This window comes from Festucalex cinctus, chromosome 16 (assembly GCF_051991245.1).
Source record: "Festucalex cinctus isolate MCC-2025b chromosome 16, RoL_Fcin_1.0, whole genome shotgun sequence".
In the NCBI taxonomy this organism is placed as follows: Eukaryota; Metazoa; Chordata; class Actinopteri; order Syngnathiformes; family Syngnathidae; genus Festucalex; species Festucalex cinctus.
This window is the reverse complement of record NC_135426.1, coordinates 16115183-16136900: the sequence shown is the minus strand read 5'-3', so window position 1 is coordinate 16136900 and position 21718 is coordinate 16115183. Positions and strand designations below refer to the sequence as shown.

Sequence of the window (21718 nt, the reverse complement as noted above, 5' to 3'; positions counted from 1 at the left end):
TCTCCCCGTGTCTGCGTGGGTCTTCTCCGGATACTCCGGTCTTCTCCCACATTCCAAGAACATGCATGGCAGGTTAATTGGGCCCTCCGAATTGTCCCTAGGTGTGCTTGTGTTTGTGGATGGTTGTCCATCTCTGTGTGCCCTGCGATTGGCTGGCAACCAGTTCAGGGTGTACCCCGCCTACTGCCCATAGCCAGCTGGGATAGGCTCCAGCGCCACACGCGACCCTTGTGAGGAGCAAGAGGTTCACAAAATGGATAGATAGATAGATGGATAGATGGATAGATAGATAGATAGATAGATAGATAGATAGATAGATAGATAGATAGATAGATAGATAGATAGATAGATAGATAGATAGATAGATAGATAGATAGATAGATAGATAGATAGATGCTAGCTAGCTAAATAGACAGATGCTAGCTAGCATAGATAGATAGATAGATAGATAGATAGATAGATAGATAGATAGATAGATAGATAGATAGATAGATGCTAGCTAGCTAAATAGACAGATGCTAGCTAGCATAGATATAGATAGATAGATAGATAGATAGATAGATAGATAGATAGATAGATAGATAGATAGATAGATAGATAGATAGATGCTAGCTAGCTAAATAGACAGATGCTAGCTATAGCCATAGATAGATAGATAGATAGATAGATAGATAGATAGATAGATAGATAGATAGATAGATAGATAGATAGATAGATAGATAGATAGATAGATAGATAGATAGATAGATAGATAGATAGATAGATAGATAGATAGATAGATAGATAGATAGATAGATAGATAGATAGATAGATAGATAGATAGATAGATAGATATAGATAGATAGATAGATAGATAGATAGATAGATAGATAGATAGATAGATAGATAGATAGATAGATAGATAGATAGATAGATAGATAGATAGATATAAAGTCAAGTACAAACAATAACAGCCTCGCTTTGAATAGAAAAGTTTGATTTATTGACATTCAACAATCTTTCTTTTTTTATTCTTAAACGCTTCGGAAGAAAGTCGGCGAGTGGCACACGTCGCCGAGATTTTCTTCCGATCAACATGGTAGGCGTGGCTTAAAAATCCGTCACATGACATCAGCAGGTTATTAGTGGTGCCCTGAGATCCTTTTAAGGCGGTGATATGCTCGTTGTGTTTAGACTAGAGCATTTGCTCGCTACAACTTTCTTTTTTTAGTTTGGATACAAATATCACAAAATTTGGTAGCCTAAAAGTGAGTTGTGATTTTTTTTCCCTTCTAAGTATGCACACTATGTAAATTGATTAAAAAAACGGAGAAACTATTTTTTATGCAGAAATGTTTTTTCCCATTATGCCAAGTCATTTAACTAATATAAATTCATTCATACTTTCGTCTGTACTTTTTGTATTTATTTATTTACTTCAGTAAAGAAGTTTAATCTTTTTTTCTGCACAAGTATCTGCACCTGTACTTAATCAAGTACAAAGTTTTCACCTGTCCATTTGCCACCTATGCAGAGCCAGGCACTGTGCTGCCCAATCGAGCAACAAGAAACACTTGAAGGCGTTATTTCCAGATAGCCTTTTTCGTGCTGTCAAGGTGACGTAAGGGGCTCGTATAAGTGCTTGACCGTCATGACCTTTTTGTTTTTTTGCTAACGTGTGATGACCTCCTCGCCCTGACAGACTCGGCCGAAGGCCATTCCCAGCACGTCCACGGTGTTTTTAGCCGTCTCAGGACTCAAATTCACTGTCGCTGCTGACGTCCGGCGTGGACGCGCCCGTGCCCCTGCGCTCGGTGCCCGTGCTGCAGTCGCTGGCCTCCGGGCTGCCCAAGTTCCGTGGGGAGGGCATCAACGAGCGGGGGCGGCAGTCTTGGTCTGAGGGGAGGTGAGCCGGGTCCTGCTGCAGTCTGCCTCGGAGCAAAGACAGATCTTAAATACGAGCTCACATGCAACCTACTATATATAACCTTTTCAGCCATCTAGAGGAAGAAAAAAGTGAGCTATAAGTTAGCATAGTCACTTAATTAGCAGGCTAACTGCATGTCATAATTTTCCAGCATTAATGGAGCGTGTCACTCAATCAATGTATGTTCTTCGGGTGCCGTACTAGCTGTAAAGCCCTTTTCACACTGCACTGGCTTAGTATGAAAGAGGTGTCAAATCCAGAGCCAGAAAGCAAAAACCCTGCCACAGATTGGCTTCAGCCACAGGTACTGCTAGGGGAGTGGTGTCCAAACTACGGCCCGGGGGCCATTTGCGGCCCTCCGTACATTTTTCAGTGGCCCGCGGCATATGGTAAAAATGGCATTTGACTCAGTTCAAATAAAATAAAAACAAAAATGTTTTCTAGATGGTCAAAGTAAGAAGGGAGGGTGTCGAAAAACACAGGTGCTATTCAAGGTTATTTTAGTAATAACTAAAACTAACGAAATAACTCAAACTAAAATTCAAAAAACAATTTCGTTAAACGAAATAAAAATGCTTTTTAAAAAAACGAAAACTAACTGAAATTACATTTTATGTTTACAAAACTAACAAACTCTAATTGTATCGAAAATGTCCTTCGTTTTAGTCTTTGGTGTGATTTTTAGTAGATTTATTTTGATAGCAACCGGAATAAGGACGTTTGAAAGTATGTCACACAGAAGTGACATCATTTAGCAGCAGCCAATAGAGAAGCACCTTCAGATGACGTCGCTCCCACGGTTTTTTAAATATTGCGCACAAGTAATACACATTTTTATTTAAAACTACAATTAATACTGAAACTAAAACTAAGCATTTATTAAAGAACTAAAACTAATAAAAACAGAACCACCCCAAAAATAATAAAAACTAACTAAAATGAAAAATTTCCAAACTATAATAACCCTGTTACAAATAAAATGGTTTATATACTGTAGCATTTTTCTAAATATGCAAAAGCACAAATAAATTATTTGCACAATTTTTAGGACTAAACACAATTTCTCTTCATAACATTATGTGGCTCTTGCGTCTTTCTGTATGTGGCCCTCAAATGAAAAAGTTTGGACACGCCTGTTCTAGGGTAACGAGCTTGTTTACTGGAACAGCCAAACTGTGGCAGGGCTTTGACTTTCTCCACTTCTGGTCAATGCAATAGAATGGCTGCTTTCCAGTGTGCCCATATTTGGTAGCAGCCTGCCAGGAAGTCAAAACTGAGGTGTATTTTTCATTGTTGCACAACAAAGTCCTGATTGAGCTCATTTTAAGAGGAAGGACAACATGAATGGCTTGGCGGGAACTTGGAACGTTGAAATATGTCGAAATAATGGGTCAATCAAATTTGTTTTTTCTTGAAAACATGGCAATTGAATAAATGGTCAAAAATATTGCTGCCTAATTTGAAATGAGTCGCGGCTGGCTGACCTGTTTTTGGCGGAGGCGGCGCGGTCACGTTGCCGGCGGTTCTTGAACCAGTTGCCAACTTGGGTGGGGGTGAGTCCCGTGGCCTGGGCCAGGTGCCTCTTTCTGGATGGGTTGGGGTAAGGATCTTGCAGGTACCACTCCCTCAGCAAACTGCGGGTCCTCTCCTTGTGACAAACAACAACAAGCAGTTTAGGGCCCCACCACCACCAGGGGGTGCCCATGAGCAATTAACTCCCAGCAAATCCTGACTTCTCAATCATTTATTTGTCTTTATTTATTTATTTATTTATTTATTTATTTCCCCGTTAACGTGCTGGCTAAAGGTTGTTTTTTTTCTCAACCCATATTTCTAACCTAATAACTTTGGGTTAAAGAGTTTTTTGTTTTTTTTTAACCCAGAAGCTTTAAGGTTGAAATAAATAAATGTTGGTTTATTTTGAACTCATATTGGATTTGTTTTAAACCAGCATTTTTCATTTTTTATTTTTTACTTTTTTTATTTTATTTATTCATTTATTTATTTATTTATTTATTTATGGGTGAGTAAAATCAAATGTTTGGATTAATGTTGTTTATGTCATACTAGAGCTGTCAAAATTAAAGCATTAATTAACTCTGGAGATGAATTTAAATTCTTTAAAGTGTTGAGGGGGAAAAAAAAACACTACCGTAAACTCAATTTTACTTACTTCCTGTTCCCATCTATAACCTACTTCCTGATTCCACCTTAAAAATTGCCTCAAGATGCCACATCACTACTTTTGTCTAAATAAAACCCTTTAATGCACTTTTAACACAGTTCCGTGGCACCAAAGTATTATGCACATTTTAGCACCGTTTTAAGACCCAAGTATTCAACTTTATTTTCTCAATTGTTTATGAAATCATAAACTGTTTTGTTCCATCATTGTTTAAGTATTAGCTTGCCATATTGTTTATTTTCTTCAATACATTTATTATTATTTTTTTTAAATATTTGTTCAACTAGTATGTCACTGAGAACTGCTGATGGTAACAAAAATGGACAATTTACAAGCAGTAGTTTTGTCAAAATAAAAACTAAGTTTATATATATATTGTTTGTTTGTTTTTTATTTATGCACAGTTTTAATGTTGAAGTTAATGTTAAAGTGGTTGATAATATTAACATACTTGATTGAAATCCGATTTTGGACTAAGGCCTGGGTCTAGTCCGCTACTGTGTGCTAGGACTGGTGTATCATGCCCTTGTAATGGTCTTAGATGGGATATTATTGGAAGATGGACTTGGAAGTCACTGTGGATCCACTCAATTGGATCATGTTTAGCAGCTTAAAGCACCGCCGCCTGTATTGTAACCAGGCCTGTCACATCATGAATCGCACGCACGCACACGGCCATCAAAAGCAATTTCGAAAACATTCAAAAAGGACAGAAAAATGGCAGAGTGAAAAATGGTGGCAATTTGAAAACAGATGTTTTATCCTTCCTTGGCTTGCTACTTATTCCATCTTCTGCAAATGATGACAATACGCAAACGAGATGTCAATTTGAGTGATTGAGATCTTGAAGATGAGTGGCCTTATTTCAGAATGTCAGCTTTCTGGCCACATATTTGCAGGCTTATTGTTGTAATCTGATTTCAGATTGCAAGTCCAAAGTGGTTAACAACAGAAATTGAAGTTGATAAACTATCTTTCATATGATTGACTTATAAAAGCAAAATGTTTACGTGTCTATATGATGTTTATTACAAAATAGATTCAATTATTGCTTGTGTCTGTTACAAAATACATGAAAAGAGGACTTTCAAAAATAATATTTGTATATCAAATGTCAATATTGAGAGAAAAAAAATTGCAATTGGATTATTTGTCAAAATCAGATAGGAAAAGATGTTACCTTAAAACAGTGAGTCTTTTGCTCGCCATCCCAGATTGTTCGTGGCAAGGGAAACTTCTTGCGTATCCGGTACTTCTCCACCGGACCCAGCGGGCGTCCCCGGAGCCTCTCGGCCTCCCGGTAGTGCGCGTCCAGCCACAGGTCTTGCAGCTTAGCGTGCGACTCCCGCGTGAAGCGGTGACTTTGCAAGATCTGGTAGAGCGCCTGGAAGTTGCCCCTGTGGAACGCCACCAGGGCCCGGGCGCGCATCACAGACTCGTGGCGGTTGAGGGCCTGGCCGGCCGGGAGGGACCACAGGAAGCGGCCCAGGCGCTCCATGTCGCCCGTCTCCTCCAGGTTCTCGCACACGCGGGCCACTTGCTCGGCCGTGAACATTGGCAGCGGGAACATCTTGTGGCCACCGCCGTCCACCGTCACCAAGAAAAGTGGGGCCACCAGGAGTCAACTGGTATTTATAGCGAGATACAATTAGCATCTCTGCGGTTGTTTGGAGAAGGATTAGAGGACCGGGCTGGGCTGGGTTGGAGTGCATTGGACGGTGGTGGTGGTGGGGGAGGGGGAGGGGGGGGGGGGTACCCTACCCTGAGGTGACAGTCAGCTCATCATCTTGTTTGGACGATTAGCTTCAGCCTCCGTGGACCGAGGGACCTGCATGGCACCGATCAATTCATCCGTGCACCGATTCTCGGGGAGGTTGCCGTCAGGTGACGGATGATCCACAGCAAAGAAGATTATCATCATCATCATCATCTGAACATCTGCACTCTTCCACTTACAACCCACCCCCAACACACAAACACAACTCATTTCTCAACTGTTCTATGTGTATTTTTTGGCATAATTAATTTGCGGCTTAAAAAAAAAAAAAGAGCTGTTGATTTTACCATCAAGCCAAGTAGGGGGTCTGCATATGTGTGTGTGTTGGGGGGATAGTGGTATTAGCATGCTGTATAAATCCACACAATTAACAAGCAATTGGGAGGAGAAGTAATTAGTATTATCGACTTAACACAGTGGCAGGGAAAATGGGTTAAAAACACACACACACACATGCACGCACACGCATAATCCCTCCAGGCAAATGTGTAAGGGGCTAATTACAAGCTCATTTGCAACTCAATAGCAGGATCCTCTCAGACAGCTCCATCCCATCACGCCCCACCCGACTAAACACGCCCTCCACCCGCCTCACCTCACACAAGGAGGGCTTGGTAGGGGGCAGCGAGGTGACCCCCCCCCCCCCTCCCCCACCACCCCTCTGACCCCCGTCCACATCTTGAATCAACGGACGATACTACGTGACACGGCCCTCGCCACAGACACTATCATGGCCGCTGTTTGAGGGATCGGCTTACCGACAAGCTCCACGTTAATTGACGGCGTTGAGGAAAAATAGCCCGGCCAATCAGCACTGGCCTGCATGGCTGGGATTATTGCTTTTCTTGTTTGCCAACACAGCCGGGAACTCTGACAGGCTGTTTGGTTCTTGGAAGGCAACGTCATGGGGAATCCCCAAAATGTTTCATCTATTAGCAGCTTAGGACAGGTAAAACTCACAAGTTGGGGCACTCGTAAGGCAAGGTACTACTGACAATTACGGTTTGGTTCGGCTTGAAGAATAAAATGACATCTGGCGATGACAAATGACGGACCTGTCAAATTTTGTAAATCGTCCAAGCTGTGATTATTTACAAGTTAAAGTTCCTTGGAACTGTAGTCAACTTCCCCAAACGTGGCCGCAAGAGAAAATGGGTGACAAATTGAAAAGACGGGACTGACAAAAATGGAAAGTCAACCCAACCTCCAAAGAAATGAAAAGTTCATCCATTCAGGTAGGTATGTAACGATATCCAAACATCACGATACGATAATTATCACGATATTGTGGGGCCGTTGGCGATATTTAAAAAAGATCACGATATTGTAAAAAAGGGAGCTCATACAAAAAAAAACACACAATATTGTGCTTTTGTACATAACAGCAATGCATATAAACCACCTACAATCTCTAATAACAATATTGAGGCGCTTACTTGCTAATGCAAGCACACATTGATCGCTTCACAAGCAAATTAGGTTCCCCTTCATCTGACAATTAGCATAGATTTGAAACATAGAAGGCCAAAACATCCCTAATGAAAATTAAGTTGCACTAATAAACTAGCCACTAGAGGGTGCATTTGTTTGTTTCTGTAGAGGTGAGTGCATTTGTTTCGTTGATATTTGGAATCGGTTAGTTCTTCATTTAGTATTTGGATTCCTTTGCTTTATGGCGTTTTGTTTTTTTGTTATCTTTTTGCTCTGTACTTCCCCTCACTTTTACCACAAAACTGACAAATACTGAGTTGTCTTACATGAACAGAGAGGGTTAGAAATAGAGACGGAGACATATATATATAGCATGGAGTATGTAACGTGAGTGTTCATGTAACAGGTGTTAGTGGAGTTGTTTAGGATTAAAGGTGGCTCTTATTCTTACCTAAGAGCCTAATGCTCATTAATTCCTGCTTTGGTGACTTAGCTCCCCCCCTGATCCTCTGTGGCCGGGCCGAGCCGGTCCCCGCGCCACAGACGCCACCGCGGCCTCCATGGCGGGATTGCCTCTGCCAGCGAGCGAGCGGGAAGGCAATCGGTGCCCAGTAGGCTGCTGTGGCACTTCTGTGGCACTTTAGGTGGGGGTGGAGCAAGGGTGCCACAAAAACACACACAACGATTGCAAGAAATGCACAAGAGGAGCTCAAAGTGAAGGTAGTAGTGAAAAGAAACACTGTCACCACGTGGCACAGCTTTTATTGATTTGGACTCATAAAGTCTTTGTTGTGCGCTGCGACAGATGACGGATGGCCGGCTGCTCCAAATTAATCTGACATATAAATCCTCTTAATCTGCTCCATCACCAAAATAATCATAGCGAGAGCACTCGACTCTACCAAACTTTTTCAAGCATCCAAAAGACGCTGTTTCATAGGACAACATTTCAGATTTTTTACACTCAAAGACAAAAAAACTACTTCATGTTTGTCAAATGAATATTATTAAATGAAGTAGGCATGACTAAATGGTTAACTGCTTACTCCTCACAAGGGTCGCGGGGTTGCTGGAGCCTATCCCAGCTGGCTTTGGGCAGTAGGTGGGGTACACCCTGAACTGGTTGCTAGCCAATCACAGGGCACACAGACACGATTTGAAACATAGAAGGCCAAAACATCCCTAATGAAAATTAAATTGCACTAATAAACTAGCCACTAGAGGGTGCTAGAACTGCACAAATGGAAATCAACCTGACTTTTTTTTTTTAACAAATGTGTTCCTTTTAAATATTGTGAAAATGACAACGACGATATTGCGGCAGTTTTAATATCGCAATATCACGATATTGCCCTTATCGTGACATCCCTACAAGTAAGCGGCATAGACGGTCCATTCATATGGAAGTCTGTCCTGCTACCTATTAGACGTGGATGCAAATGAGAACGCTAATGTGAATTTTGAATAAGAAGGACTTTAACACTTAAATATCATTTTAGTTTCTTCATTATGCTTAAATGCGTTAAAACTGTGTGATTGACATACACATGGCAAAATCTGCCGGGACCCAAAATCAGGACTGTGCCGGCCAAAACGAGACGTCTGGTCACCCGACTCTTCCTTCAGTGGCCACTTCCCTCTCTGAGAACATACGAGTGTGTGCGTGTGCGTTTGGAGGGGGGCATTCATTTCTATGTTAACATTTTTCATTGCTTTTGCCATCTGCCGACTTGCGACATTGGGCGCTTTGACAAGCTTCCCGAGGCGCCGTGGCCCGTCGGTGAGCCCAACGTCGCCCGGGATCCTCCAACCGCCCTGCCTGAGTGCCTGCACTGCTGCTTGCTAATAAGGTGGCAGAAGTCGCCGAGAAGCTCAGAGGGGGTGACTGGTGTGGACCGGAGCAGGTTTGCTGGAGCAAAGTGGGCTTTATCTCCAGCGGCTTATCTGGGTCACGGAGCTTTACGCCAAAAGCAATTAGGGCTGTCCGCCCTCTCCTGCGTGCGCAGGGTTGGCAGGAGGGCCACCTCCCCGCCCGCTCGGCCATCTCGGGCCAAGAGAGCAGAGCTCTGCTTGTGGCCGGCGGGGGGAAGCAGCAGGAGGGCGCCGTGAGTGAGCTGCGAGGGGAGGAGGCCGTTCCGACATGTCGGCCCTCCTTGGGGGTCACCACGCCAGAGGTGGCTCAACTAAGGAGGTAAAAATTCAGCTCAAGTAGGAGTAAGGTTACCTGGAACTTCAAACATGTCTCCACTGAAGTGACTATTGAAGTCCCTTTGAACTTCAAGAATCCATCATATTGCCACCCAAATTTCCCTAAAGCTTCTGCTTTCTTTTATATTCTGAGAACTAAGTGAAACCACATTTGGTCAACTATTAATAGCTCCATTTTAATGGCTGCACGCAAGGTAGCAAATATTGAGATGAAAAGTGGCCAGAACCAAAAGTTAGCAAACCTTGGACATATGGCGACAATCAACTGTTACTTTGGGTTCCCTTCGGAAGTCTTCGGAACCACAAATATCAATTACCTTTACACCCAAGATTTTGGCAACTTAGAGTTAGGGTACGTTTGGCTCCAGGGATTTAGTGTATTTCATTAGCTACCACAGCGTATTTGTATTTATAGTCAACAGCTATATATGTTCTCCTGAAGGCGGGCGGTTGTCCCAGGGGCCCCTTGGCCCCAGGGAGCTGTGGCTCTCTTCAGTCTGTTTGGAGCAGGCCGCAGTCACTGTGGGCCGGCGGTCTCTGGGATGGCTGTGGTGGTTGGCATTCATCCCTCTCAGTGTGGATGAACTCCTCCTGATTGCCTTTCCTGACAGGGTTCTTCTGTGCCCCGCCATGTTGTGGTTTGCGTGTGTCTGTGGGTACGATCATGGGGATATGGGGGGAGGGATGGCTTTTTCCTTTTATTGTATTATGGATGTTTTATTTGTTCAACACGTTGAGTTGCATTTGAATGTATGAAAGGTGCTATATAAATAAAGTTTGATTTGATTTAATTTGATAGCCAAAAGGACCGAAAGAAAATACAAAGAAGCAAAAAATCCCGTAGCTTGGAAAGGAAAACTGACACAATGGCTACTCTCAACAGGTTTCATGGGTCGGGTGCAGGCATTCCCCGCCGCAATGCGCCAAATAACGAGATGTGACACCAGGCTGGGGAAGAGAAAAGGAGGCCTAACAGATAGACGTAATCCTTCTCACCACACTAACACGTCTTAGCTTCGCACCCCTGCTGTCATACCCGCTCAGCGCCACCACCTATACACACGTTTGTCTTTGTATCTTAGTGGGGACATCCCATTGACATTTCCTCGCTACTTACCCTCACCATCACAACTGATTGCATGACCCTAACTCTAACCAAAATCCAATTCAAACCTACACTAAAACCAAGTCTTGACTTTCAAAAAGAGGTCTGAACTTGTGGGGCCCACTAAAATGGAAGTTCAACCGGGGGGGAAAAAAAAATAAAAAAAAAATAAAAAAGAGTAATAAGCCCCATAATTCAGCAAAGACAAAGGCACACACAAACAAAGTGCAAAACATTTGTTGTCATGGAGTTATCGTTTATCGCGGGTTGATCTTTTCGCAGTGTTTTTTTTTTTTGTGGCGAACAAGGTAAAACCTATTTCCTAATCGTCTGCATAATGTCACAAAAATGAGCTTCACAATTACACAGCCACATTTGTTGAAACTATTTTCTTGCTCGCTACACCGAAATAGACTGCTGTATGCAGGATGGAAGAAATGGATACATTCTGTGGACAGAGCCATTGGTACAACTAGCAGAAGAGGCTCTGCTTAACCTTAAAAACAAATGTTTGTTGTCATTCTGCATGTTATGTGGATGGCTTATGTTTGCCCAGAGACTGAAAATGAAAAGCATTGTCCCTTTATAAGTTATATGTAGAGGTTAAATTTCAGGAACCTGCAACACTTCCAGCTCACATTGCATAGATCTTATCGTTAAGACATATGTCATTTTAATACAACTGAATAAACACTTGTTTTTTCTTCCAAATTTTTATTTCCTCATTACAACACAATTATACCACTACTACATAATTGCAGCTTATTAAAACGATACAATTTCCTGTTTCATAAAAATACTAATTCCTAATTTGTGCTTTGGGTCCTTGTCATGTAATGAAATGTCATTTGACTACTACAACAATCTGCCAGGTTTGTATGATAGTCACAGGCAAAAGCAATACAATGCGTCCTTTGTTTTCACCATATAAAAGGACGAATTTGCATTGCGTTGCATTGGGGAAATATCACAAATGCCAGCTTGTTCAGATACCTGTACAGTGTTCCTTCGCTACTTCGTGGTTTGTTCATTGCAGATTCACTCTTTCGGCGATTTTCCATTTGTCACATTTGTAACTCGTTTTCAGGTTAAAGTAATCCTTTCAAAGATTAAAAAGAAAAACTTGAACATAGTTCTTAAACTGATGTTTCGTCGTCTTTTGCACCTGGCGGGGGCAAACCGTGCATCCGATCACATTCGTTTATCAACACAGCTCTCTATTTATTTGACATTTTCCAATTTAAAAGTTACATTTGTTACGTGTAACAAGTGTTTCAAAGGTCGGCAGCCATGTGGAGGGTGTTTGTAATGGCTTAAAAGAGGCATAAATCCCCCCCCCAAAATAAACTAACAATAATAATACTACTAATAAGAAGAATAATGATAAAACTCACCCTCTACTTTGCGAAAATTCACCTATCGTAGGGAGGCTTGGAAAGTATCACCACCAAAAAGTGAGGTAACAGTAACCACTACTCAATTTGCAGTGCACTGTATGTGCACCCCCTGTATGTTTATACAGAGGCTAGGCCATAAGCTCCTATACATTGTATAGTGTATCATTTTTGCTTTCAAAAACCTTAGATCAAGATTTCTCATGGATTTGCACAGTATACAGCAACTGGCGGCACAGATAAATACTTGTATGTCGTGCTTGTCACGGCAACTTCATACTTGTTGCAGAGAATGAGAAAAAAAAAGCTGCTTAAGAACACAAAGTTCAAATAAATAGGAAGGAATCTTCTCTACCAATAAGGTGATGATTTCCAGTGGATGTGACTTTTTCCAATAAATATAAATTCAATACAACCACAAAAAAAATGTCACAGTACATACAGTACAATGTCAACTAGCAGTTGCCAGCTAAGTCTCAGTTGCATCTGCTGCCACCTAGTGGCCATCTTACGACATCACAGGCCGAACAGCTCTTCTTCAGATGAAGAGGAAGTGTGCAGGAAACCCAAACGTCCACCCTCGTATTTTTATTTTTTTTTAAGTTATGGATTTTTTTCTTTTAGCATCGCCTTCTCGAGTTTGGATATTTGTTCTTCAGAGTCTCTTTAAAGCTGCGAAACAGGAGCCGGTTGCGTTGGTTCTCCTCGTCCTTCCTCGCGTGAAACTCGCCTTGGATCTTGAAGCCAAGGTGGACCAAGAAGGCAGAGTTCAGCACGGAGAACTTGTACCCGGCCACATGGAGCTCGCAGGCCTGGTCAAGACAGGACCATAATTTATGTGCGGATAAACCCCTGTTTTGGAAAATCCTGTGTAAAACGTCAAACTTGAATTATAATTAGGTAAAACCGCAAGCTTCGATCCTGTATTGTTTTCATTCTATTTCTTTTTTTAAGGGAGATTTAGTGAAAAACAATTAGATGAATACAACATTCGCCTTTTTGTGTGTGTGTGTTCAAGCTTCCATTACTCAGTAAACAGATTCTGACTTTTTAGGAGAAAAATACAGTTATCTAAAAGAGACCGAACTTTGCTGATGGTGGTTCAAGAACAGCTTCAAATATACTTTTGATGCACCTTTTTTAGGCGTTTTCAGCAAAAATGGCAGGAATGATAAAAGTTGATTTGAGCTGCTACTAGGGGTGTGAATTGCCTAGTATCTGACGATTCGATTCGTATCACGATTCGATACCGATTAATCCCGGTACGAATTTATAAGTCGATTGTTGCGATTTTTTTAAATTCAAATTTATAAAATACTAATCAGTAAACTTGTACAGTCTAAGATTTGTATGAAAATGTATTATTTATTTATCTGAAACTTCAGTCTTCTACAGGTTGTAATCTGTTTCATGTTCAACAGCATTGTAATAAAATATTAAGGCTTAATGTTCCATTAAAATAACATCTTCTATGCTTAAGGTGTGAACCCTAACCTGAAGTAAGACGTTTTGTTGAATATTTTTCCATTGAAAATGGAAGTTTAAAAATCGATTCGGCCGCCTATTGAATCGATTCGAGAATTGCGCGATGTAATATCGCGATATATTGCCGAATCGATTTTTTTTTTTAACACCCCTAGCTGCTACTAACCTGGCTTATGCGATTGAAGCCATACTGCTTGAAGTTCTCGTCGTAGAGGGGCACATTGCGCGGGCCGATGTAAAAGGGCTCCCACGGATCCACCCAGGTAACCGTGTAGGCCACCTCCAGGACCCCGGATGTGTCAACGGCGCGGCTGTTGACCCAGCGAGAGTAGTTGGTGGGGGCTTGGCAGTGAGGACACAGCTCCTCGTAGAATGGTCGCACCTCGCCCACCTGGTAGAGCTGCACCAGCTCCTCCTTGGTGGCCGGGATCTTCCTGGTGTGGCGGATCTCGAAGGCGGGCAAGACGAAAACGTGGTCCGGGGCCGGCTGACGCCTCGCGACCATGGCCAGGAACTGCCGGTGCAGATCAGCGGCAGGCATCATGTCGATGTCAATGACGAGGACGTAGGAGGACTCGGCGCCCCCTCGGGCCACGTTCCGAAGAAGGTTATTCGGGTAGGCGACGTTTGCGCCGATAGCGTAGTTGTGGTATTTGTCCCTGTGGGCTTGCAGCCGTGAGAAGACGGCGGCGCAGTCGTCCAGCCCGGTGAACTGCCGGTGGTCCTGTTCGGGGAAGCTGGCAGTCTCCCCCGAGAGACACACGAGGTGGAAGTCCACCAGGGCCTGCACGCGGGGGCACCGGACGCTGAGAGCGTACAGCAGCGCCGTGGCCAACTTGACGTCCTGGCCGTGCGCAAAGATTGCCACCGAAAGCGGGTTGCTCCATCTCTCCGCAAGATCCTCCAGGTGGTGAAGGTTGTTTATGCTCGTGTGGGTGACCAGCGTGAGAACATTGGGACCCGACTCTGAAGTGAAATCGCGCTGAATCAAGTTCTTGTACACGCGGTACTGTCCACTGTGGTCAAAGATCCCCCCGGTGGAAAGAGAGAACCTCAGGCGTTCTTTGCGGGAGTTCTTCTGGGGGTACACCTGCACGCCCCCGGCGCGGAAGTAGCGTTTCGGGTGCTGCGTTCCCTGGATCTTGGACAAATACAAGTAGAGGAGCTGCAGCAGCGTCACCAGCAGCAGAGCGCTCAGCACCGCGCGAAAAAGCGAACATTTCTTGGACAGATACATTCCATGCAAAGTGAACCACAACCAAACACGCACAGGACGACCTGCCGAACGGAGCCAATCTTGACTTGCAAGCCAGCTGCTTAGCCTAGCCTAGCCTAGCCTAGCAGCCCCGCTAGTAGCTGACCAGGCACTACCGAGAGCGGTGGTGCCACCAGGTGGTGATGAATCTCCTAACTGCAGATCGATACAACTATCGATAGAATCGATACTAAAATGAGTATCGCTATAGTGCCGTTATCAACGTGCCAGTATCATCCTTTTACATGTATTCTTTGATTTTTGATCAGAGAGGGATGGATGGATGGACGGACGAATGGATGGATGGACGGACGGACGGACTTGCCAAAACGGCGCCGGCGAGAAGCCGGAAACAGCAACGCAGCGGTGAGAGACATAAGGATGGATGAAAGAAAGCGGAAGCTATTTTGTAATTTTTAAATAGTGACCAGGGCCAGAATATGTTGTATTGGAAAGAATATAGAATATGTATTGGAAAGAACATTTTCGGCTTGACTACCCTTAAAAACAAACATTACAAAAAAGAATAAAATAACTTATTTAGTCCCTTAATGCTTATAATAATGTAAACTTTTGTACAGGTATAACATTTGACTGATTGTAAAGTCCAACTTTTTTTTTTTATTTAATCTGTTTATTTTGCAGATTTATGCTTAAATGTCAATCTTTGTTTTATGATGTATTAACGTAACATGTTATGGAGCTTCAGACTATTGTTTCCAAATTACTCATGTGTGACAAGATGCAAAAGTGCAGGACTCGCAACAAAAACCTTAGCAAACACCTTTATTCTTGAAGCTTGTGAGAACAAGAAAACAAAACATTGTTCCAACATGTGAGGACCTCACCGTGCTGCCACATGATTTTACAGACATGAACATACCGTAAACGACATTGGAGCCCTACCAAAACAGAAAATGCATTTGATAGTGTATGTGACATTTTGAAGTTGTCACTAGTACAAAATCTTGAGGCAACTTCCATTGTTCAACCTAAAATTCTTTCCACTTTTTTTCAATAAGCGAGAGAGCATCCCAAAAAAAAACTATGAAACCAAAACACCAGCTCCGCTTTTAGAGCCGCCTCCTTCACTGTCCTTGGAAGATGCCGTCGACTGGCTTTGGTTAACTCCCTCGCTCTCACCCTCGCCTACCAGGCGAATGTTGTAACGTTCTCGGTACTCTGTGAGTTCGCGCCCCTTCTCCCGCATCATGCTGTTGAGGGACTCAATTATTTTGGCGATCTGTGGGGACGCAAAATGGAGAATCACTGTCATGTTTTGAATACAACGCTACATACATGTTTGTTTTGCTTGCTAATCTATTGCTCGCGAGAGTCACCCTAGTTGTCACGCATAGAGGCCATGATGGCAGTGTTGGAAATAACTGCACCGACGTCACTGTCAATTCAACGTTATGCAATAAACATGCTGCAATATCACCACCTGCATTGTGTCACATTACAACACCATAGCAAGTGTGAAAGAGTGGCGGTTACTTTAAAGAAATAAGCAGATTCTGAAAATCATTATGGCAAGTAAGTAACATGGCTGGGAGGTCATTGATTGTTGTGTGGTCCACAGTCACACTTTCATCAAGTGAAATACGATCTTGCACAGTGATTAAAATGGTTAAGTAATCAGAGATTGTTCTGTCATTTTGGTTTTTATGCTAATTGATGTTGGTGACATTCGCTCTGATTGGCTGTTAAGAAATGCAAATCAGTTGTTAATTTCCTTCCCCCGTCCAGTAATTTCCTAGTGCAGAGGTTACGCATATGTTGTCGTTGTCTTAATGCACAAACTTTATTTTTCTCATTATTTTCCAGTCGGATAGCCAAATACCAAAAATATTCTATATGTGCAACACTAGTTCAAATCCACAGCAAAAAAAAAAGCTGAAATAAGCATTGTCGCCACCTAGTGTTCAGAGTTAGAACAAAGTGGCAGATTTATTTGCGCATATAAACGTCATCCAACAGTACAGCCACAAAATGCTCATTTTTATCAACAACTCTGTTACCTGCTCCTTGTTGGTTTGCAATGCCGGCAGAACTTCTTTCACAGTCCTCTCCACCAACACGCCGCCAATGAGACGGAAGCATTTCCTCGATGGATCCACGTCCTTCAGGGTGTCAATGACGAGACTGGGAGAAACACACTCAATCACAGGGGAAAGTGGAAAGAAATACAGTGCACCATCAATCACCATTTGCACATTTTTTGGACAACATAAACACAATAAAATTCCGATATGGTAGACGTTAGTCCTGGTGGTTGAGAAATGTCCCAGATGCTAGGCAGGTGACCAAACATCGAGAGGATCACACTGCACTCAAAATCGTCCACGACATGCTACATTTGTCTGCGACACCAAGGCTTAAGTCTGACATGATCAAGTGTTTCAGGATCACACTTTGATCTATGTATTTATTAAGACTTGAGCTATTTGATCATTTACTTTGAGGGGGTGTCAGTTCCTCACAAATGAGTGCTATTTGTGTTGGGCCTTGGTACTGCTTCTTTGGCATGCGCAAATTGCGAGGTTCATTCTAACAGGAAAAGATCTCACGAGACCCACCTGTGCTCATTTGATTCCATCTCCAACTCGGCTGCTTTGGATGCCAAACTGCGCTGTTCCTGACGCATCCTCTGAAACATTGCCACCACCTGTCAAACAATTGAATTCATTTTAACCCTTACCGCACATTCCACTCAGGATAACAAGTGACTAAGCATGATGGACAAGGAGCTAAACATGTGCCTCACAGTTGTGTCCAGAGTGTATTCCGCCTCACACCCAAAGTCATCTTGGATAGGCTAACCCACATGACAATAACAAGGACAAGCGCGGTAGAAGACAAATGGTGTGTTTGACTGGCGACCAATTCAGAGTAGGGCCAATATGATCACCCCAATTTTTTGGCTCAATATAGGAGGATCCTGTGTGACGTATTGTTTATTTTTCATCTCCAGTATTGCTGTACTTTCTAGAAAATAAACTACTAGATCGATGTTATAGTGCAAATATCTATACTGACTTGATATCGATACTATCGATATTTGGATCGACCCGCCCACCACTATAGCACAGCCCTTCCCGCATTTTAATGTCAATAATGTCAACCACTAACCTTCCATGCGAGCTTGAAAGAAAGAAAGTCACTCGCTGGTACTGCGATGAAGCTGCTTTCCAGGCTAGCCGACTGACCACCAATTCAATTTGGCAGCAAAGAACTTAGTAGACTCGGCGAGTGTACAGTGATTACCTATAGCGTCGATACCACGCCACCAGATATATAAACCCCATAAGACGGTTATACGAAGAAAAACAAGTAAAGCATCCGCCATACATAAATTATTTGTATTTTGAAGCTGCATTCATTGCGACATTTCACACCGACACAAACAATTGTCGCCGGGCATGGGGGTTGTGATGAGAAGATATCGTTAGCATTGGCTAGCCTAGCGTCTTCGCCCTGCCGCGGAGTGGCCGGAACCAATCAGACAAAAAAAATAAAAAATGGGCACGGTGGACCGGTGGTGGTACCTGTTCGGCAGGGGGGGCAGACTGTTTTCCTCCGCTACTGTTACCCGATTTTGAAGTCGTGCTGCTACTGTTCGCTGCCATTTTGGATTTAGCTTGCTGACAAAGAAGACCCTTGTCAGGAGGTGAAGAGCTGCCCGCGAGATTGCCTGTATGAAATGCCACTTTCTTTCACTTCAGCACTGTACGTCAGTCTCTACGCAACTAAGTGATCTGGCCAGATACCCTTAAACTCAGTTAGCCAACAAACACTTTAATGTGTCTGTCTCTTTCATATCAGCGGTGCAAAAAAAACAAAAAAAAACAACACGCTTCTTCGTGCTGCTGACAGTTAAATTTTAACATGAAGGTGTATAGGTGATGATTTGAGCCAATGTTGTTCTCCGCGTTAAGGTCATCGGTCGAGATTAGAGTCTTTCTCTCCGTTTGGACATCAAAGCTACACAGCAGGTAGGCTACTGTATTCGTTATTTCCTCAACATGTAATCTGCAAAACCGTGAATCGCATGTGCAAGTATAATTTTTGCGGCAGTGTGTCCTTTCGTGGAATAATGTCTCGAATCGACAGTTTCTTGGCAACAGCCTTTGCTCTGAGCGTTATGGTTAGGCTGGTGATTCCGATAACAGCCTATTTTTGGTGGCAAAACAAAATGTAAACTTCTTGAAGAGACACAGAAGGGGGTGAAGCAAGCCAGGAACTACTCCCAGGGCACGACACGGTCCGGTGTTTGACCAATCAGAGCCGTTCACGGCAAAATAGCTCGAGCATGAGCGTTGCCGATGAAAGCCCATGAATGAAGTTTTAAAGTGGGATTTAATTTTAAAGTGATCGTTTTAATGTTATGGATTGAAATTGTTGTTCATCTGAATGTTTACCGTTATTATGACTTTACTCCTATGTCAATACAATAAGGGATTAATGAAAGAAGAATACAACCGGAACTCCATCCCAGAGGAAGCCAGTAGTGCACAACATGTAAAGAGGAATATAATGGCAATAATATCAATATTTGTCTATTGTGTTTGTTTTAGAAGCACTTTTGCATGGCGTTGTTGAAACTCTATCTTAACCGAGGCTTGCGAGATGATTTTGGGACCTGTTCTCTGCGCAGGATGTCCAGTTCTTGCCATCCGCGAGCTGCATTGTGTCAGATGAACGTCACCGCAGACAAGCGGGCCAACTTGCGCGCTGCCCAAGAGCTACTAGAGGAGGCAAAGCGGCGAGGCGCCAGTATGGCCTTCCTGCCTGAGGCTTTCGACTACATCGGCTCCAGCCGGGAGGAGACCCTGGCGCTGTCGGAAACCCTGGTGGGCGATACAATGAAGCAATACACTCTGATGGCCAGGTACTTTGGCTTTATTATAAGAGATATTAGAGTTTGGTGTGATTCATAATTGCGTTAAATTCTGGTTGATCGTGGTCATCTGTGAGCATGTTTACGTGATCAGATGCAGCGGAAATGTGTTTGGCAACAGCCAATCGGAGTTGACTTTATCCTGCTCCATGCCCTGACCTTGTCACAGGAAGTTGGACATCTGGTTGTCTCTGGGAGGGTTCCATGAGCGAGGATGTGACTGGGAGGCCGAGTCGCGAATTTACAACAGCCATGTCGTCATTAACAATCAAGGTATTGTTCTCCTAAAATGACACGTTTGCACCGCCACATTTTCATATACATGCAGGAGAGATTGTGTCAACCTACCGGAAATGCCACCTGTTTGACGTGGCGCTTCCTGAAAAGGGCGTCTTCCTCAATGAAAGTGCCTTCACCATCCCTGGAGCCTCTCTGGTACCGCCGGTCCAAACCCCCATTGGCAAGGTGTCTTCTCCGCAGTGACACTCAGGCTGTGGTGACGTCCCCTTTCTCATGAACATCACCTTTTCCTGTCAGCTCGGATTGGGAGTCTGCTACGACTTGAGATTCCCAGAATTTTCGCTGGCGTTGCAAAAGAGTGGTGCTGAGATCCTGACGTTCCCGTCGGCCTTTACGGAGGCGACAGGAGCTGCTCACTGGGAGGTAGGATGCAACCATGTGATCCATGCGACCTAAGCATGCGACCCCATCCATGAAACCTAGTGATGTCTCAATCAATCAATCAAACTTTATTTATATACCACCTTACATACATTCAAATGCAACTCAAAGTGCTGAACAATTAGAACATCCATAATACAAAAAGAAAAAGCTACCCCTCTCCCCCCCATATCCCCATGATTGTACCCACAGACACACTCAAACAACCGCCCGCCCGCAGGAGAAGACCAGCCATCCCTCCCAGTGTGTAGGCTCCCCCATGAGGAAGCATTGGAGCTAAAAACTTAATAACTACCAAATAAAAACATATAAACACTAAAAGAAAATGTTTAAACACTATAGAATAAATAACAAAAGTAAACAATGATATGTATTCAGAAGTGTGTCACTTTTAGGCATCCCAGGCTGTTCCCATTTTCATATCAAAGGTACAATAGATGTTGTTGGCTGATGTCAAAGAATGAATTGTTTGTAAGGGTTAAGTCCCTTTCATTTGGCAGGTGCTGCTCCGGGCGCGAGCCATTGAGAACCAGTGTTATGTTCTGGCAGCGGCACAGGTGGGCCGGCATCACGACAGGCGCTCCTCGTACGGCCACAGCCTGGCCGTGGACCCCTGGGGAGCGGTGACGGCCGACTGCGGTGGAGAGCGAGTGGGCGTGGCGCTGGTTGAGGTCGACCTGGATCAAATCCGCAGCGTCCGCAGGAACATGCCGCTTCGAAAACATCGCAGAGAGGCCACCTTTTACGCCAGCCTGGAGGGAAATGGTCAAACATGACATGTGCTTCTAGCTCTTTTGTATTGTGTGTAAACTGGTTGAAAATCAATACAGTGCTGAGTGCTCCCTCTTCTACAACGCAGTTCACTTTTCGCTGTCTTGCTGATTTTTTTTTAACTGCAATTTTGCATGCATTTTTTTTTTTTAACCCAGCAGTAAGCTGTGTTAAATTAGACAATGTGAATAAATTTACAGAACATTTCTCATGATACAATATTGCTAAAATTGTTGGTACCCCAATTTTAAAGCAAATCCACAGTGGTCCTACAACTTGAATGTGACAAAAGTAATAATAAATCAAATATTAATGAAAACTATCCCGTGAAATTTTCACATTGGTTTTGAATCGTGGTGCAACAGAATTATTTTGTATGCAAGTTCCATTGCTCATCTGAGCTGATGGTACAGCACTTCCTTTTAATCAAGTCTTTTTTTGTTTTCATCCAGAAATGCTCTGCGCTGGTCAGGGTATACTTGTCTGGGAAAAAAAATATTTCACAGGTGAGACGGACCATTGAAAAAAAGGTTGAAAACCACTTCCGTAGAATGTGTGACATTCGGGAAATAAAAAGAAATGAGCGCCACAATAAAAAATAAACATGACTCTGCGGCCAT

At 43.2% G+C, this 21718-nt stretch overlaps 4 protein-coding genes across 4 annotated transcripts; 1 reads left to right on the top strand and 3 right to left on the bottom strand.

Annotated features, from left to right (window-relative positions):
- Nucleotides 1-958: 958 nt before the first annotated feature.
- six7 (SIX homeobox 7) lies at nt 959-5712 on the bottom strand. Its single transcript, XM_077501132.1, has 3 exons — nt 5272-5712; nt 3391-3554; nt 959-1907 (listed from the first exon to the last, which is right to left on the bottom strand). The coding sequence occupies exons 1-3, from the start codon at nt 5659-5661 to the stop codon at nt 1730-1732; spliced, it is 732 nt and encodes a 243-aa protein (XP_077357258.1). The 5' UTR covers nt 5662-5712; the 3' UTR covers nt 959-1729.
- Nucleotides 5713-11315: 5603 nt separating this feature from the next.
- On the bottom strand, nt 11316-14867 carry b4gat1 (beta-1,4-glucuronyltransferase 1). The gene is made up of 2 exons (XM_077499566.1): nt 13658-14867; nt 11316-12818 (listed from the first exon to the last, which is right to left on the bottom strand). The coding sequence occupies exons 1-2, from the start codon at nt 14726-14728 to the stop codon at nt 12627-12629; spliced, it is 1263 nt and encodes a 420-aa protein (XP_077355692.1). The 5' UTR covers nt 14729-14867; the 3' UTR covers nt 11316-12626.
- A 648-nt stretch (nt 14868-15515) lies between these two features.
- On the bottom strand, nt 15516-18460 carry pfdn2 (prefoldin subunit 2). Its single transcript, XM_077499571.1, has 4 exons — nt 18295-18460; nt 17326-17414; nt 16768-16891; nt 15516-15989 (listed from the first exon to the last, which is right to left on the bottom strand). The coding sequence occupies exons 1-4, from the start codon at nt 18373-18375 to the stop codon at nt 15792-15794; spliced, it is 492 nt and encodes a 163-aa protein (XP_077355697.1). The 5' UTR covers nt 18376-18460; the 3' UTR covers nt 15516-15791.
- On the top strand, nt 18406-21706 carry nit1 (nitrilase 1). Its single transcript, XM_077499570.1, has 6 exons — nt 18406-18741; nt 19404-19637; nt 19816-19919; nt 19975-20111; nt 20184-20309; nt 20828-21706. The coding sequence occupies exons 1-6, from the start codon at nt 18665-18667 to the stop codon at nt 21101-21103; spliced, it is 954 nt and encodes a 317-aa protein (XP_077355696.1). The 5' UTR covers nt 18406-18664; the 3' UTR covers nt 21104-21706.
- The last annotated feature ends 12 nt before the right edge of the window (nt 21707-21718 follow it).

Bases quoted from the DNA above. Each gene is read 5' to 3' on its own strand.
- six7 (XM_077501132.1), bottom strand. From the start codon at position 5,661: ATGTTCCCGCTGCCAATGTTCACGGCCGAGCAAGTGGCCCGCGTGTGC. The intron at 3,555-5,271 runs GTAACATCTTTT...GTTTGTCACAAG, and splicing joins AAAAGACTCACTGTTTTAAG to GAGAGGACCCGCAGTTTGCT. The intron at 1,908-3,390 runs GTCAGCCAGCCG...GCTCCGAGGCAG, and splicing joins GCCGCCTCCGCCAAAAACAG to ACTGCAGCAGGACCCGGCTC.
- b4gat1 (XM_077499566.1), bottom strand. From the start codon at position 14,728: ATGTATCTGTCCAAGAAATGTTCGCTTTTTCGCGCGGTGCTGAGCGCT. The intron at 12,819-13,657 runs GTTAGTAGCAGC...TGTCTTGACCAG, and splicing joins GCTTCAATCGCATAAGCCAG to GCCTGCGAGCTCCATGTGGC.
- pfdn2 (XM_077499571.1), bottom strand. From the start codon at position 18,375: ATGGCAGCGAACAGTAGCAGCACGACTTCAAAATCGGGTAACAGTAGC. The intron at 17,415-18,294 runs GTACCACCACCG...ATTGTTTGACAG, and splicing joins CTGCCCCCCCTGCCGAACAG to GTGGTGGCAATGTTTCAGAG. The intron at 16,892-17,325 runs GTGGGTCTCGTG...TGTTTCTCCCAG, and splicing joins ATGGAATCAAATGAGCACAG to TCTCGTCATTGACACCCTGA.
- nit1 (XM_077499570.1), top strand. From the start codon at position 18,665: ATGTTGTTCTCCGCGTTAAGGTCATCGGTCGAGATTAGAGTCTTTCTC. The intron at 19,920-19,974 runs GTATTGTTCTCC...ATATACATGCAG, and splicing joins TGTCGTCATTAACAATCAAG to GAGAGATTGTGTCAACCTAC. The intron at 20,112-20,183 runs GTGTCTTCTCCG...TTTTCCTGTCAG, and splicing joins TCCAAACCCCCATTGGCAAG to CTCGGATTGGGAGTCTGCTA.